At 36.6% G+C, this 19,080-nt stretch overlaps 1 protein-coding gene across 1 annotated transcript in view; it reads left to right on the plus strand.

Annotated features, from left to right (window-relative positions):
* Nucleotides 1–19,080, plus strand: part of SMC2 (structural maintenance of chromosomes 2) — a 640,522-nt gene that overhangs the window by 247,445 nt on the left and 373,997 nt on the right. The window contains exon 12 of the mRNA XM_090385021.1: nucleotides 8,843–8,989. Coding sequence (XP_090241147.1) covers nucleotides 8,843–8,989 — 147 coding nt within the window. The remainder of the gene's footprint in view (nucleotides 1–8,842; nucleotides 8,990–19,080) is intronic.

A 19,080-nucleotide genomic window follows, 5' to 3' on the forward strand; every position in this document is an offset into this window, starting at 1 on the left:
GATTTTCACGTATCATTTCATTTTTTAATTGGTAAGGTACTAAAGGGTAAATTTGTGCTCGATATATCTTTACTTTTATAGCCTGTGGATAATATTCCTCCTATTTTCGCTAATTAGAATTATAATTCAGTTCACAAACATGATCACAATGACCGGCGTTTACTACACATCGTATAGTGAATGGTACTTTAATATGGTGAGTCAATCATAACGTGATTTGACTGTACAGTGAACTGATTGTAAAGCGTGGGTCCACTGTATTTTTAACTACTGTATTTATGTGAAACTTCGGATAACTGGGGCAGCCATTTAATCTGGCCAAAATGCACTAGTCCCGATGTGTCCCAAATAACTGGTTTCGACTGTATATGCCACTTCAAAAATAATATAATAACTGCTTAGAAAAAATGATAAAGCTTCACATAATCTCATATTGTACGTATTCTTTTATTACTCAGTGACATTCTTTCTAGATTCAAGGGTCATTTACATAGTTAATGTGAGTTATATAATGAAACAATGTAATAGTTATTTCTAAATTCAGTACAATTTACTTTCTGTATAAATTCTTGAGAAGATAATTGGGAGATTTCAACTTTACAGTTGTTGATGAGACCTTTTGAGTTGGTCACATACACTGGCAAATCTTTTGTAGATTTATTGGATGACTGTTTACTACAATACCAAGTAAAAGAAGGAGCCAGAGGGAATAATACTATCGATCTCATTATATTATCAGCAGTGATATAATAGCTATCATCTGTTATTTTTAAACAATTTCTTAAGGGTTATAAATATTTGGCATCTGTGCCTGCTTTAGTCTCAGCGATACAGAGTAACCAACAGATTGTTAACCAGGGATTAACAATCCTTTCTTCGTTCTCAACACAAATAAATAATCTGGTATACAACATTTCTTGTATTGATTGTGATTCATCTTATCAGGGCTTAACACGGTGCATGCTGGATTTGAGTCTAAAACAGCATGCATCCTCAGTTCGTGCTACCCTTTCAGCTGCGTCTGAATTCACCTTTCAAGCAGTTAATGAAAGCGACACAATTTTATTTAATAAAGCCGAGATACTTAGTATTCAATGCAACTACACAAAACTGTTAATCATAGAAACTTGAAATTAAATTACACAAGTATTCTATTAATGTTCGCCATCAATATCTTACCTCTGATTCGTGGTCTTTTACACACGTGCCAGGATATAAAACTCTTTATTTAATATTTCGACACACACACACACACACACACACACACACACACACACACACACACACACACACACACACACACACACACACACACACACACGGCATCCCAAAAAAAAAAAAAAAAAAAAAAAGTATACACATTTTGGTGGTTAATAACTGCTATGCTTATTTTCTCAGATTTTATAATTTTATAATTAAGAGTAAACGTTACAGTAAAAATTAGATATAGAAGGATTACATGTTTCATGTTTAAATGATGCATTATATCAAGTGTTCAAAATACACTCCATTCTTCTCCTCAAGGCATTGTTCATTGTTGATGTCAGTGAGAAACTGATCTACAAACATCAATTAACACATCTGTTGTAATTGTGTGACAATTCTCTTCGATTTCTTGCCATAACTGTATGTGTTGAGGGTTTCGTAGCATAAACATTTTCTTTGATGTATCCCCGTAAGTAATTATCAAGTTGTGTTCGTTCAGGTGAACGCGCAGCGTACTCAACACTGCCTCTTCGTTCAATCCATCTGTTCGAAAAAGTTTCATCGGTAAGTCCTAACATCACAATGAAAATGGGGAGGTGCTCCATCTTGTTGGAAATAAAAATCCTCCTAATCCTCAAATATCTGTAGAATTTATGGCACAATTGATCTCTGAAGCATGTTGAGGTACAAGGGACTAGTAACTGTTTGATCAAAAAAGAATGGTCCAATCAAACTCTTTGGTGATTGTCCACACGACACTGTGAGACCCATTAAATTTACATGCCCTTTCACAGTAACGTGTGGCTTCTCTGTTGAACAATATGTACAATTGTAATGGTTGGCTGTATCATTCAACTTGAATGCTGCTTCATCACTCTAAACGAACTTATTGCCAAACAGTTAGTCCTCTGTTAATTTTGACAGAACTACTCATGAAATTCAATCATATCATCGGCATCATCCTTGTTCAATGCATACACTAATCTTGGGGTGTAGCTTTTGAATTTGCATGCTTTAATGCAATGAACATTTGATTGTGCAATTTCTGTTTCACAAGTAGCTTGTTGGACAGATTTTCTTTGTGATCGTAGTAACCGCTGTAGCACCTTTTCTGATATTCTGGAGCTCGTAGATGTTTGAGGTTTTCTGGTTTGTTGCTTGTGTACATTTTTCAGAGTACCCATCTGTTTAAAATTTACCATGGATATGTGAAATTGTAATATACATTGGAGTTTCTGTTTGAAATTTCATTTCTCCACTGTCTCTGGACTTCATTTACATTTGGAAAAACAAAAGAATTGATGAAAAATTTTGACACCTGAGATAATGCATCATTTAAACATAACACATGTAATGCCTTTATTGTAACATTTACTCTTAATTATTAAATTAAATTTAAGAAAATTTGTAAGAAATTTTTTTGGACACCCTCTATATACAAACTGATCATGTTATGTTAAAATGTTAGGCCTATAATGCCGGTAAAATTAAACCTGAAACCAAATCTATGGAATTTCATACATGTACGAGCAGTATGTAGTAGATTTATTTTTACACAAACATGGAGCTGTGAAGAATTGTTTAAATGTATAGTTTTCTATTTAAAAAATATGTAGTGATGAAGACTAACTTGAGGAATACTATAAGGCATGTTCAGGTCATTTTATTTAATTTTTAATTTATTTTTACTTCTCATTGTCATAGTACTACAATTTAATTAATAGATAACAGAGGAGCAACGGCTCAATAAATTCTATGTTATAAGTAAATTAGTTTAAAAATGGAAGAATTACCTCTATGATGTTTTGCAGAACACTTTGGTGCTGATACTTTCCATAGTTGAATAACTATACAAGTCGATTACGTGTATTCCACTCTCTCATAGACAAGATCAGTGATCCAATGCACCACAGAAACGGGGACCTGCGGACCCCAAGCCCGACCCCAGAAGACATCGAACCACCACCCCAATGTTGAACGAGAGAATACAAAATGTCCGCATTTTTAAAACAATTAAACTGCTATGGGACCAAATAGATACATAGTGAATGGATAGTTTTAATACTTTAAAACTAATATTATTAAGACATAAAAAACATTAAGAATCATCTGAAATATTAAGAGACTAAAGGAATTTTGTTACTTCCCTGAAGCGGATGGGGCTTTTCGACCAGGGTCATGATCATGGGAAAGTGAAACCCCGGGTATTTCGGGGAGGGGGGAGGATTATAGCATGGAGATTAGTTGCAATCCTGTCACATGCTCGTGAAGGACCACAAATCAGAGATGGGGTAGGGGCGGTGTACATTGACTGAATTTTGATGTAATTTAATTTCAAGTGTCTCCGAAATTAATAGTTTGGTGTAATCATGTTGGATGCCAAGAATTTTTGCTTCGTTGAATAGAAAGGTATGGTCTTCACTGATTGCATGGAATACAAGTTCCGAGCCGAGGAGCGGGATGAGAGGACAAATGTAGATAGCGTTAGTTGAACTTCGTTAGCAGTTAAATTGTACGTTTAAATAAATACATAACGACTTAGATTACAAACGTAATATAATTAATTATATTTAACATAATTAATAACATAATTATAATTAATAAATTAATAGAATCATGACTCAGACTAGAGCAGCAAAGCAAAAGGCTCAAGCTAATGGAAGTGCTGTGGCTCAGAGCAGAACTGAGGGGGGCAGTTGTCCTCTGACTCACAGCCTTATAAAATGCACTGTTTGCTTGATGTTTGCAGAGCAATCGGGTACGGGACATGATATTGCCAAGGGGGATGTCTTTGTGTGTGTGCGATGCAAGGAGTGTATCGATATCAGGCAACAACTCGGCGTTCTTGTGGGCCTATATGAGAGCTTGAAGGACAGGGTGGATGCCCTCGAAGAAACTAAATTGAGGGGCCCATCAAGCTCTCAGCTGCCCACATCAACGGCAGAGCTTGCACTTGGGCATCGCGTGACACAGAGACAACCCCCAAGGCAGAATGCGCTGGTCCCGAAGGAACTAGTAGTTGTTGGTGACTCTATTGTCAGGGAAACGGGGAACATCCTTTGTAAAAAAGATAGGTGGAACAGGACCAGGGTATGTCTGCCAGGGGCAAAGGTTGATGACGTGGTAGAGCGAATATCATTTTTTAAGGGCACAACAGGTGATATAGTTGTACACGTTGGCACTAATAATATTAAGAGTAGGAGACCGGCAGAATTACTTAACAAGTACAGGTCACTGTTGAACAAAAGCCGAGAATTAGGGTTGAATTTGAAAGTGTCTGCAATTCGGCCCAGACACGATAGGAGGGAGTATATGATGAGAGCATTGTCGATCAATTCGCCCCTGGAAAGATTGTGCAAGGCTCAAGGGGTAGAATTTTTTTCAGCCTGGAATGTACTTGTTAACAGGAGAGATTGCTTCTACAGGGATGGGATACACTTAAATAGAAAGGGTGCAAGAATATTTGCTGATGCTATCGAGGCAGTGTTAGGTGGGTCGGAAAACTGATAGCTTGGGGGGGAGACAAAGACCAATAGATTGACAGTAGCCACTGGCAGAGGTGAAAGAGATTCTTGCACTGCTTCTATTAGAATGAGCAGAAACCTGAAAAACAAGATGCATGGTATTTCAGAGACTGCTGGGAGCCATTGCGGTACAAGTAAACACATGGGTTGTGTTAGGGTAGCTAAGAATAGAAACAGGTGCAGGTATACGTGCGTGTACACCAATGCTACGAGTTTAGTAAATAAATTTGATGAATTTGAGGTATTGCTCAAAACATCAAAGGCAGATATTGTTGGGATATCAGAGACGTGGTGTCACACAGATATAAGGGATGCAGAACTGGAAATTGGGGAGTACAACGTCTACAGAAAGGATAGACAGGATAGGAAGGGGGGAGGGTTTATGCTATTAGTTAAGAAACACATAAAAACCAAGGAAGTGAAGCCAGTCGACATCGCTGGACAGTGCAGTGTTGAGTCAGTTTGGTGTGACATAAGCATTGGGAGATCAAAATTGAGAGTAGGAGTGTGCTATAGGCCTAATGACTCTGATGAGTATAATAAGGAACTGTACAGGGAAATAGAGTGGGCCAGTAAATCAGAGTCTTATAATGGGAGATTTTAATTTCCCAGATATTGACTGGAATTTGGGGGCTGGTTACTCACACACTATAGCAGGGCTTTTGTGGATTTATTGGATGATTGTTTTCTACATCAGCATATTTGGGAGGCAACTAGAGGGAGTAATACTCTTGATTTGATTATCAGCAGTGATTCTTCATGCATTAAGAATCTGCAGATAAATGAACCACTAGGTGGCAGTGATCACAGTGTGCTGAAGTGGGATTTACTCAAAGAGGTAACTACCATTAAAGGTAAAGGGAAGGGTTATTGCTTCCGTAAAGGCGACTACGATGGACTGAGACAGTATTTAAATTCTATACAGTGGGACCAACTGATGATGTTACCAACAGCCAATTCAAAATGGGAAGCATTCAAAGAACTTATCTTGGAAGCTACTAGGCTTTACATACCAACTAAGAAATATTGTTCAAGGTTTAGGCCAAAATGGATGTCAGATGAACTAATGAGGCATATGGCAGAGAAGAAAAATGTATGGGATACTTACAAATTAACACATGACACAGAAGCCTATGATAGATATAAGTTGATATGCAACCAAGTTACAAAGGAGGTTAGGCAGGCGAAGGCAGATTACGAGAAATCTTTGGCAAGGAATGCAAAGAAAAACACAAAGAGTTCTTTACTTATGTAAACTCTAGAAGGAAGGGGATGAATCAGATTGGTCCACTTGATATTGATGGGTCAACTGTTGATGATCCTGCTCAGGTAGCTAACAAACTAAATGAATATTTTGCATTGACATTTACACATGAGGAGTTATTCAGCAAGGGGAATGCCAGAGGTGTATTCAACTCTAGCAGTAAGCTACAGAATCTTGAAATAACTGGGAGTAAAGTGGAGGAGAAACTGTTGAAGATAAACACAAGAAAGGCACCTGGGGTGGATGGGATCTATCCAGTTATATTAAAGGAGGCAGCAAAGGAGGTAAGCAAACCCCTAGCCATAATTATGAGAGCTTCTTTGGACTCAGGGGAGGTACCCATAGACTGGAGATGTGCAAATGTGACCCCAATTCACAAAGGAGGATCCAAGGCTGACACAAGTAATTATAGACCTGTGAGCTTAACTTCTGTTCCAGGAAAATTAATGGAGGCACTGGTTAAAGAAGCACTGCAGGATCATTTAGACAAGACTTCAGTTATAGCTCAGACACAGCATGGTTTTGTTAAGGGGAAGTCTTGCCTGACCAACTTGATTGGATACTATGATGCAGTCACAAAAGAACTGGATGCAGGGAATAACTTTGATATTATACTTGGATCTTAGAAAGGCTTTTGATACTGTTGCACATGGAAGACTGCTACACAAATTGGAGCAGTGTGACATTGGAGGCAAATTGCTGCTATGGATAAAGGGGTGGTTGAGCGGGAGAAGACAGAGAGTGGTAATCAATGGACACTGCTCATCGTGGACTAATGTTATTAGTGGAGTCCCTCGGGGTTCAGTGTTGGGTCCATTATTGTTTTCTGTATTCATAAATGATATTGATGATGGTATATCAAGCTTAATGTCCAAATTTGCAGATGATACAAAGGTTGGCAGGGTTGTCAAGGACACTACTGACACTATGCTGCTGCAACAGGATCTGGAAAGGTTGAGCAGATGGGCTGAGAGGTGGCAAATGAAGTTTAACATTGACAAATGTAAAGTACTACACATGGGAAACAGCAACCCCAGAGCAACGTATCAACTCTGTGGTACTACACTGACAGTGGTAGAGAATGAAAGGGACTTGGGGGTGGTTGTGCAGGCAGATATGAAGTTGTCTGAGCAGTGCAGACGGGCTGCAAGAGTAGCTCATGGAGTATTGTCAATGATATACAGGAATTTTTCCAGCAGGGATAAGGAGGTGATTATTCCATTGTATAAGGCAATGGTCAGGCCACACCTAGAGTACTGTATACAGGTCTGGAGGCCTCATTTCAAGAAGGATGTAGAGCTGCTGGAACGAGTACAGAGAAGGGCAACAAGATTAGTGAATGGAACAAAGGGGTGCTCTTACGAAGAAAGGCTTAAGTTTTGCAAATTACAGTGTCTGGAGACTAGGCACCAGCGAGGTGATCTGATAGAGGTGTATAAAGCCTTGAATGGTTTAAGCATGCTCAATGCTGATGGGATTCTTCCTCTAGCTCAGAAAAATCACCTGAGAGGGCATAAATTCAAATTGAGGAAAGACAGATGTAGGATAGACGTGTGGAAATTTGCCTTTAGCCAGCGGATGGTTGGTTGGTGGAACAGACTCCCATCCCTTGTGGTGGAGGTTGATAGCCTAAATAAGTTTAAGGCTCAGCTGGACAGGTATTTTGAACGAACAGAGGGGTGAAGTGGAAGTGGTTTTTTTTTTTTTTTTTTTGGCTGATGCTGCATAAGCTTGCTTTCTTGCATCAAATGCCTCTACTAATGCTAATGCTGAATTCTGTCTCATTCTCGTATTGAGTGTACTAGTGGATCCCTGGTATGAGGAGTTGCAATCCTTACAAGATACAGTATAGACTAAGTCATTTAATTGGAATGTGGATGAGGATGTAGATTTCGTTGTGGGTTTGGTTATGATTTTGAATTGTGTGTCTTTGAAAATACCATTTAGTTGTTTGAACCGTTGTTCAGTATATGGTAAAGCTATAAATTTTTTTTTTTTTTTTTTATTGTTGATAACAGGAGAGGTATTACGTAATCTGTTTTTTGCTTGTATCCTTATTTCGTTTATAATGTGTAGGGGTAACCCTCTTTTTTGAGATCTGTTTTGTAGTATTTGTATTTCTGTGTTTAGAGCCGATTCAGATGTTGAGTATTTGTAGGGATTAAGAAATTGATTAAGGATGTTGGATCTTTTATAGGTGAAGAGGTGGTAGCTGTTGTAATGAAGGAGCATTCCAGTGTTGGTGGCCTTTCTGTATATACCGAATTGAATTTTTTCATTTCCTGTGTGAGGGTGAAATTTAAAAAATGTAAAGTATTCAGACAGCCTCCTCTTGGTGATGCTACCAGAAACTTTATGTGCATACAGGTTGCCAGCAGTTAATGTACAGCAGAGGGATTAACTGCATTAACCAATAGGATAGTGTCATGTTTTTATCCTGGAGCCGAGGTTCTTGTATAGTAGAAGCTAGAGATGACCCTTAACTCCCATACTCTGGAAATCACGGTTCATGATCTGGTTAAGGATCTTACCAATTCCAATCATCAACACTATTAATCAACCAATGAATGTTAAAATAACCTGTAAAACGTGCTTTTCATAAATTTAATGTGATATAATATAAATATTAATTTTTGCGATCTAAGTGAAATATCTTTGGGCCAGATAAAATTCTTTCATGGACCGTAGTTTGGGGACCCCTGCAGTACAATAATAAATGTGTGCATATGTTGGAATCATGTTCAAGTGAATTATAATGTATCTTGAGGAATTAGTTTTCCTCTGTTGTTTGAATATATGTATAATATATATCTAAAAATACAATACCTAACCTTTTTTTCTTTTGTAGTTATATAATGTAGTTGTCGACAATGAAATAACAGGTAAAAAATTACTGGAGAGAGGACAGCTGAAGCGACGATACACAATTATTCCACTAAACAAAATAAGGGGAAGAACTATTGAAACTGATACTATTAAGAATGCAGAAAACTTGGTACTATATATTTTTATTATTATTATTATTTATTATCCACTGTTATATAAGGCAATGAAAATATATAGTTATTTAATTATTATCCATTAGTATATAAGGCATCAAAAATATATAGTTCTTTATATTTTGATTCAATTTTATTCTTCTATATTGCTCTCCTCTTTCCTTTTTTTTTTTTTCAATTTCTTTTTTTGACTCATATGGTGTTATTTAGTTTGTTCTTATAGGAATAAAATCATTTCTTCGTTATTGAATACTGAACATTTATTCTTTCCTTAAATACTAATCTTTAAAAAAAAAAACACTGCTAAAACAATTCAAATAAGAATAATATATGGGGCCATATTATTCACTAAACACAGCTGTCACTAGGGCATCTAGGGCCTATGAAAAATTGACCTAGTTTCTTTTTCTTTCTAGGATAAAAATGTAATAAAGATCCTTTGAATATATATATAAAGCAGAATTAACACTACTATCCTAATAATTTAGATATGTCATTTAAACAACTGATAAATTCACAGCACAAACAAATGCCATCAGAAATGATTGAACATGACATAAGCCTGCGAAACTAGAAGATATTTATTTTGATTTCAAACTATATAGCTTAAGAAAGAGGTGTAACCATAACCTACAAAGGGCCCTAACTGTCTCAATATATATCTAAGTCATACTAAACTAATTCCGATATTAGCAAAATAAACAATCAATATCACCATAATGTTGTTACTGAATAAGTCTTACGTCGAAAGGCACGTCAACAGTGACTAGTGCCTCTCAATATATGCCGTAAATAACAACATGAGCTCTCTGTTTCTGCTAGTTACATACCAGCCTCACTATATTCATATATACAACATACATTAAATTTCAGTAGCTAAATGAGCTAATGTAACCAAAATAAATATGAAACTCGTAATATAAAATTAGAACAGCAGACTGGCAAAATACAGATAGCCAAATTCTTAAACATTAATGGAATATTTACACAAGTATTTCTGTTTCTGTAGCAAAATGGACAGGAGGAAAGAATAGTAAGGGCATAAATCCAAAAAATTAGGCGAAAGGAATATGCAAAAGTATAGCAATAGTACCTCAATCTCCCTCCAATTACTTTAATAGATTTTGAGGCATAAGATAATAGAGTTAGATAGCATAAATATAAAAGTAGAGGTAAAGACAGCAAACAACTTCGGAAAATTACTGGGAGTCTAAATCCTCGTACCTTAGCAGAATTCCTGGTAATTCGTTGTGCAAAGAAACTTGTACTAATCCAATTAAGATTTTTTTTTTTTAAAATAAAAACCCAAAACACGAGAGGTATTAGAACCTATAGTATTTATGAAGGTTGAGAAGACGAGAGAAGATATTTGTTGACATTAGACTTGAACTCCTGTAGATTGTAATTTTAAGGAAAGACATATGAAGGAAGGTTGTTCTAGAAAATGGCAGTTGAAAGAATAAATGAGGAAGACGAAAAGTTTGTTTTGTGAGCTTGAAGTTGGATAGTAAATGGATGTTGGCTGGTGGCAGCAAGTGTGTGGACTGTTTTGAAAGAGAGAGTGGGAATTATAGATGCCAATTCAAAAGAACAGTGCCCATGGAAGTATATGTAGAAAAGGCATGCAGCAGAAACAGTATATGTCTGTGAGACAGCGAGTGCAGAGACTCAGTTACAGATCAGTCATTAATTAAACTAACTTCCCTCTTTTGAATGGAATCTAGAAGCCTGAGAGAGGTTTTGGGGACACTGCCCCAGATGTGGGAACAATATTCCATGGTAGGGCGGATTTGCGATTTGTACATAGTGCTCAGCTGTTTGGAAGAAAAGCAACGCCGAGAGCGAAAGAGAAACCCAAGTTTTTTAGATGCAGAGGAAGCAATATTTGTAATGTGCTTATGCCAAGAGGGATTAGAAATCAGGGTATTCCCCAAAAGAGATATATCACCTTGCCTAGAAATCGGAGTGTCAGCAAAGATACGCATAGGAGCAGAAGAATCCTTTTTGCGAGATATAAGACAAGACTGACTTTTAGAAGAATTGAAATCAGGTAAGTGGTCTCTGCCCCACTGGAGAATTACCTGGAGATTGGCATTTAAGGAATTGGTAGCGGATATTCGAGAAGTTGAAGCTGATTGAGAAGGACAAGGTTTCTCAAAATGGGAAGTAGAATGCAATGTGCTATCATTGGCAAAACTATAGATAACGATTTCCAGCCAATGGAAGAAGGTCATTAATATAAAAGAGGAAAAGAGTGGTGAGGGAAGAACTGAACCTTGGGGGACACCAGCATTAGTGGAGAAGTTAGAGGACAGAGAGCCATCTACCATCACCCTCAGTGAGCGATCAGAGAGAAAACTGGATTACTAAAAATAGTTGACAAATCATAAGATGGAAGCTTGTTTAGAAGACCTTTATGCCAAACACGATCGAAAGCCTTTGAGACATCAAGAGCAACTGTTTGTGTTTCACTGAACTTTTACATTGAATTTGTCCATAAATGGGTAATATAAGCCAGAATATCACCAGTGGATCGGCACTAACGGAATCCATACTGGCGATCGTTGATCAGACGGAATGTTTCTAGGTAGTTTAAGAGTTGATGGTTTAATTGATTTCTCCCTTACTTTAGAAAGAGTAGTAGTAATTGCAATGGGACAATGATTGGATGGGAGGGATTTGTTACCCTTTTTAGGAACTGGCTGGATATGAGTAAATTTCCAAGCAAAAGGAAATACACCTTTGGAATAAGAAAGTGAAAAAAGGCAGCAAAGAATAGGAGTAAGTTCAGGAGCACAGGTTTTGAGAACAAATGGAGAAGTACCCTCAGGACCTGGAGCTTTCTTAGCATCAAGATACGTCAAAACTCTTCTGACATCCTTTTAACGAAAAACTTCAAGAGGCAATGAATGGAACGTGTTGGGAATGTTGGGAGGTGTTTTACCGAGATCATTAATACATGGGTTGGAAGAAAAATGGGATGCTAGCAGGTCAGCTTTATCCTTGGCTGAAGTGACTACAGAATCATCTGGTTTTGACAGAGGTGGGAACAGAAATGGGCAAAAGCTGTGGCCAATAGCTTTGGCAAGAGACCAGAATGCTCTGCTACCATTAGGGAAAGTTTTCTACTCTTAGCCTGGCAAAATCTAGTTTTTACTGATTAATAACTGCTTTACAATTGTTGCGAGCTTTGGTGTAGGCAGAAAATGAAACTGAAGTATTAGAAACAAGCCAATTACGATATGCAGCATTCTTCTCCTGAATGGCCTTAGCACATTTATTGGAAAACCAAGATTTAGATAAAAGATGAGATTTTAAAGTGGAGTGTGGGATAAAGTATTCCATTCCTACCAGATTAATTTCACTGACACGATTTGAGCAAAAATTGACATCAGAAGTTTTGAAACAGTAGTCCTACCAAGGAAAAGAAGAAAAGAAATCTCGTAAGTCATCCCATTTTGGATTCTTGTAACACAAAACAACATGAGGTTGTGAATGATTGGTGATTGTCTCGTCTCCCTTGGAGAAGAGACAATCACCAAGTTGTGATCTGTGGTGCCTAAAGGACCACTCTCTTCAACCGTGTACTTAGAAGGGTTGTTTGTGAGAAAAAGATGAAGTGTGTTAGACGTATGATTAGGATTGTCCAGTATTCTGGTATGTAAATAAACAATCTGTGCAAGGTCATTAGTAATTGCAAAAACCTCAGCCTCTCGACCATCTGGGTTGGTGTGACTAGAAAACGGAAGCCAGCTGTTGTGAACATTAAAATCATCAAGGAAAATTACCTCACTGTTTGGAAAGTTGGACTGGAGAAAGTCAAGTTGCAGTGAGATGAATTCAAAGAGCTCCAAATGATTAGTGGAGTTGGGAGAACTGTAGAGATAACAGATGAATTTGACATGATGACGTAGAGAGATTTTAAGCCAGAGGAGATCAAAAAGAGGAGATTCCAAATTACCAAGTCTCTGATAGGGAATATCAGAATGGATATATGCATAAGTACCACCTTTGAGGTGAAAGGAATCATACAGCGAATAATTTGGGCAACTGAGATGAGCAATAGTTGAATCAGTCGATAACTGCGATTCTCTCAGAAAGAGTACATGGGGTTTGGCAGACTGCAAGTGGAAATGGACATTGTTGAGATTACAATTGAGACCACGTATATTCGTGAAATGAACTTGGAAGTATTTGAGGTTTAGATCGTTTCGCAGATAAGCTTGCTCTATTAGTTTGACAATTCATGGTGTATTCAGTAGTAAAAAAAAGTGAGGGGGGGGGGGATATGCTGTTTGAAGTAATGAAATTTTTGGGTATTGCATACACGTGGTAAGAATATACTCAGATCCTTGACATGTGGCCTCAACAATGGCCCCCACATACACCCTACTCAGATTCCACCCAGTTACTATCTGGCAGAGTAGAGGTAGCAAGATTATACACTAGCTGATCTGGAAGCTTCCTAAAGAATTACCATTAGGTTCTGTCCGGTGTACTAACTAGCAGCTTTAGAGCGGTGTACTAACTAGCGTTTTAGAGCTGTACCCTCAATGTAAGAAAGTTTGTATCTTGCCGTGATGTCCATCATAACCTCAAAAGTCATCAGCTGTACTGCATGATGGAAGAGATGGGGAAAGGTTGACTGGAACTTGGCTCTGGAGACCAAACATGGGTTCACCACTTCAAGCCCCCAATAAGCAAAGTGGTGGTATTGCACCGGTTGATGAGAGTCACATACCACCTAGCATTTCCTGGTAACACCGAGCGGCGGCATTCCACCATGTGGTGTGGGCACCACACCTTGATCCACGCTTACGTTGGTTGACACATGGGTGGTCACGCACAGTGTGATTGTACGTTATACCCAGGATTACTAACAGTCCCACCCATCGTGAAGGTGCAAACAAAGGATTTGCCTGTCATAGACCATCTGGACTTTGCCGAAATTGGGTCAACCTCAAGAGAATGTCTGTGACAACTTCAAGGACCAAAATTAAAGGATTCTAACCTAGAATTAAAGTTAAAGGCCATAATAATAGAAAAGCAAGCCAATCTTACAGAATAAAGCAAAATTAACCAGTACCTGAACAAAATTAACCTGAACAAACAAAACATGGATAGACCAAAGCTCCTGCATGAAGTGAAAGAAAGTTCAAAGCTCCCTCTACTGTTATATGCAATTACGGAAAAGTTATCCTCCAATTAAAAGCATTATAGACATAAGCAACCTCTGGACAAGATTAAAAAATATATATTTATTCCTTCCCATAGAACAACTCGTGTCCGGTTTTTTTCTTCAAACATTTTTGCTGTAAGGCAATTTTGCCATAAAAGATAAAATAACTTTTTGACAGTTTCTTTTCATTTCTCCTTTGACGAATCAACTGCCTTCGGCAGACTTAATGTATTTAAGCTAGTTGACAGTTTGGTTTCTCCATTGTCGAAGTTCTCGCAGTACACCCATTTTTATATTATTAATAATATTAAATATATTATTATTAAAATAAAAATTAAATAACAGATAAAATAACTGGTTGACAGTTTGGTTTCATTTCTCTATTGACGAAGTTCTTGCAGTTTCTATCTTGATGGAACTACCGCCTTTGGCAGACTTAATGTGTTTCAGCCAGTTGACAGTTTGGTTTCATTTCTTCCATGACAAAGTTCTCGCAGTATCCCCAATTTTATATTATATAAATCTTAGCCCTCATAATGGTCTATCCAGTGACGAGTAGATGTGGTGGTCTTAAAATGCTGGATGCAAACAACTATGTATATTGACTTGATAGAAAATACGGTGATAAAACTTACTTGAAGCATGAAATAAGAGAGTGTAAAGCCAGATTGTATTCTATACTAGAAAATGATAACACATGAGCTTGCAAGACCTTCAGTGAGCACCGTCATCCCTCCCACCTGTCAAAACCAAAATTTTACCAAGCTATGGCAGTTATAAAAGAAGCAGCTACTAATTCACAACAGACTTCGAGAGCATTCATTATCAATTCTTTAGCTAAGTTAGATACAACAGCTTGTTCTCTAGTGCCTTCTTTAACAAATTTATCAAGCAATATTAGAAGTTAGAGGCAAAAGATGAATCAAGCTCCTCCTATCCCCAAAAAAATAAATGTTTACATGATTGCTGATGAGTATAAGTTTTTTGAAAACAGTGAAAATGTTTTGTTATTTGATAGTGATGTAGACAGAATTTTAGTACTTGGCACAGAATCTGGCTTAGACGATTTGGTGAAATCTAAGGACTGGGCATGTGATGGAACATTTAAATGTAGTCGAGATATTTACTGCCAGTTAGATATGTTACATGTAATGATAAGAAATAGCAGCATCCCTCGTCTGTTCATTTTACTTCCAGGGAAATCTGAAGAAACTTACAGCAGATTTTATTATGTTGTAAAGAACTTATGTCCGACCTTAGATTCTCAATCCTTAATGATCGACTTTGAGAAAGGAAGTATCATCGCTTTCTCTAACCTGTACTTGAATACAACTATAACTGGCTGTTTGTTTTATATGGCCAAAAACATTTACTGCAAAATCATTGATATTAGACAAAAGTTGCGCTTTCAAACAGTTGCCGAATTTAGGCATTACAGCGTTAGCATTTCTTCCAGTTAGCAACATTTTTGATGGCTTTATCGAGCTGACAGATGACAATAATTTGCCCCAAGAGTTGGTTTCTTATTTTGAAACACACTACATTGTAGGAGAAAGTGGCTGAGGGCCTCAAAGGTGCAGAGTTGAACCCACATTTTCCATAGAACTTTGGAACGTCTATCAACGGACATGTGACAATATGGCAAGAACGAACAACAGTGTAGAAGGCTTTCACAACACAATACAAAGCTCAGTTTGAAATATGCATCCTGGTATTTGGAAAATGATACCTCTCTTAGTAGAAGAAGAAATTTTAGCGAAAAAGAAAAAGTGCGATGCAGAATGAGGAGATGAATCAACAAGCAAAGAAATGTATAATACTCTGGACGAAAGACTTCGAAGACAAATGCTTAGGTACGAGCCACAAAATAAAATATCAGTTATTTGTGCAGTATTGGCAGGAATCTACCCGCATTTTAAATGTATATTTTGTATTTTCATTTTCCGCAATAAAGGCTTTTTAATATCGTTATTAATTTTTCATGTTTCGTTATGTCCTTTTTTAATGTCCCACTTTTATTTTTCATTATTTTATCTTTTATGTCAAAATTGCCTCACGGCGAAAATATTTGCAGCAAAGATGTTTACGGCAATAATATCTAGAACCAGAACAGCTATGGGTACGACTTTTTCAGCCGACCGGGCTAGCCGGGTGGGTAAAGTACCTGCCTAGCAACCCAAAGGTCGCGGGTTCGAATCCCGCCTCGGGCTTGGATCAGAGTACTGCAAAAACCTTGGGAGGTGCATTATGGCCACAGAAGCCGATGCGCCAACAACTACCAAAAAAAAAAAAAAATAAAATAAAAAATAAAAAATAACTTTTTCAGATCAACAGCTCTGGGAAGTGCCTAATATATACATACGTTCGGAATAAGACATCAATTTAGTAAATCCCCAAATAGTATGTGGTGCAAATATTATCATGCCATAGTTTTTTAGCTATGTAAATAGCTCTACATAATTACTGAAATATGAATTTAAGAGGGAAACCATTTTTACTCAGCTTGTTAATAAAATCTGTCAAAGAAACTAGAATATTATCGGGACTATTACATATTCTAATTAATCTTAAACCTTGTGATAGAATTATATTGCTATGAATTCTGCGGGATATGTTTGAATGCTAATGTGTGAGATTGACAGTCTCAAAATTAAAATCTTTATGTTTCTCATATACTTTAGTAACTACTTTATCAGGTGTAATTTTAATATCAATATCTAGAAATGTGGCTGCCAGAAAACTCACTTTATTTGTACATTCAAGCTACAAATCCGTAGGATAAAAAATGGCCATTTCTTGTAAAAATATTTGGCTCATTAATAACAATAAGATCATCAATATATCTATAAAGTATAGTACTGTTATTAAACTTACTTTCATAGTGATGCAAATGTAGATTGGCCACAATACATGAACTACATGCTCCAATGGCTATACCTGTATGCTGTCTATATAAGACACTACCATTTACAATGAAACAATTAAATAAACACAAATCTATGAAATTATCCCAGTATAACTTATTACATGGAATAACACTATTATATTCATTATAATAATCATTCAAAACCATTTTTAAATTATCGTGTGAAATACTTGTAAAAAGATTTTTGAAATCATACATGCCGATATGCCTGCATTATTTGTGTTCATGTACTCCAAAACCTTTCTATTATTTAATATAATCTTAGAATCTCCCACCTTACTCAATACCATTTTTAACAAAGATTCTAGCTTTTTATGTTGTATTTCAATATAACTATCTCTACAAGAAGTTATAAATGTAAATGCAACAGGGAACTTTAAGAAATTTAGGGATCCAATGCACATATGGAAATTTAGTGCTATACCAGCTAAGTTTCAACCTTTTACTCATTGCAATCATCCTTTTACTGGTAATATTATTGTTAATATCCTCCATCCTGTATGTAGTACAGTTGTTGAGCTCATTAGCTAAAGTGGCTGTATACAACTTTTTACAAATAATACCATAGTTGTTGGCTGCTTTATCAACCGTGGTTATAATAAATCTAGATTGCAAATCCAATAACTGCTGCTTAATTAACTTCAAGTCAAAAATCATTTCCTTATCATACCATTTGAACTTACAATTAATCTGTTTAACCAGTGCCTTGTATGCAAAACAGGTCTACATATGGAATGCTTCTACTGGTATGCTGTATATATACGCCAATTTTAGCTAAACTGTATTAGATCAATATATAAATTTGCTTACAAATTTTCTTAACACTTGCCCTAAAATGGGACCTAAACTTAAAACCATAGGACAACCTCATTTTGACTATACTCAGGTTCCCTGTGATTATATGTTAATGTGTACATTAACATAAGATTGATATTCTGGTAAGTGGCAGAAGCAGAGGGAATCATTCTCTGTAACCTTCAGATTTATTGCCTCTTGTTTGCAATTAGAGACCTTCAGGCTAATGGGCTTAACATCGCTGAATCTAGTAGCTATACTTGAATTGGATAAAGGCAAAGCATAGTTGAAGTGGTTAAGAATCTGTTCTAGGTTAATGCAATCTAAAACCCTGTTTAAAAATTTAAAATTTTTAAAATCCTTTGTAACTACTCTAAGTTTTCTCAGCTTAAACTTAAAAATATCAAACAGCAGATGCTTCAGGTGTGAATTGATAAATTTATGATTTCTGCATATATTCAGGAAAGCCTTCAACCAGCTAACTTTCATACCAAACACCATGTCATGAATAAATTTAATACTGATTATAGGTTGATCCCAAGACTTTATCAACTCTGAAAAATTACCTACTTTATCTGCTTTACATAAATCCTTATTGCTATGAACATGTAAGCTCTTATTACTGTAACGTCTAACAGCCCCTGTTTCAATCAGTTGAAATGCGTTGTATATACATTGATCCTGCTTATAACTAGCAAAGCATTGTCTGTTAAACTTACTGTTCAGTACATATGGATAAAGAGCATTTTTGCTTTAGAATGTGTAGGTTTTCTAAACCCAACCTTTCATTATATTTACCTTCACTGGCGAGTATAGAGATAGAAATATTATTAAAACTATGCATTTGAAAGTGGTGTGGCTCAATATCATTTTTATTCCTGAAAGACTTGATATGGGATCTGTGGACATCGATTTTCAAATGCAACAGCCCAACTGTTTGTCCTACATATTTGGCATCACATTCACCACATTTGATTAAATAAACAACCCCATTAGCTGGCAAAAAGCAAGGAAGTTAATTGCTTCTGTATCTAACTGTGTATGGCTTATTGCTGGACATGTAAGACATAGCGCTTTATTACAACTTCTAAATTTAAGATCATTGTTATGTCCTTTACACATTATCAACTGTATCTGCTTGATATTTAATGCATATTAATGTTATCCAACATACTCTGGAACACTAA

This window comes from Mastigoproctus giganteus, chromosome 11, assembly GCF_048544385.1.
Source record: "Mastigoproctus giganteus isolate SK-2022 chromosome 11, ASM4854438v1, whole genome shotgun sequence".
In the NCBI taxonomy this organism is placed as follows: Eukaryota; Metazoa; Arthropoda; class Arachnida; order Uropygi; family Thelyphonidae; genus Mastigoproctus; species Mastigoproctus giganteus.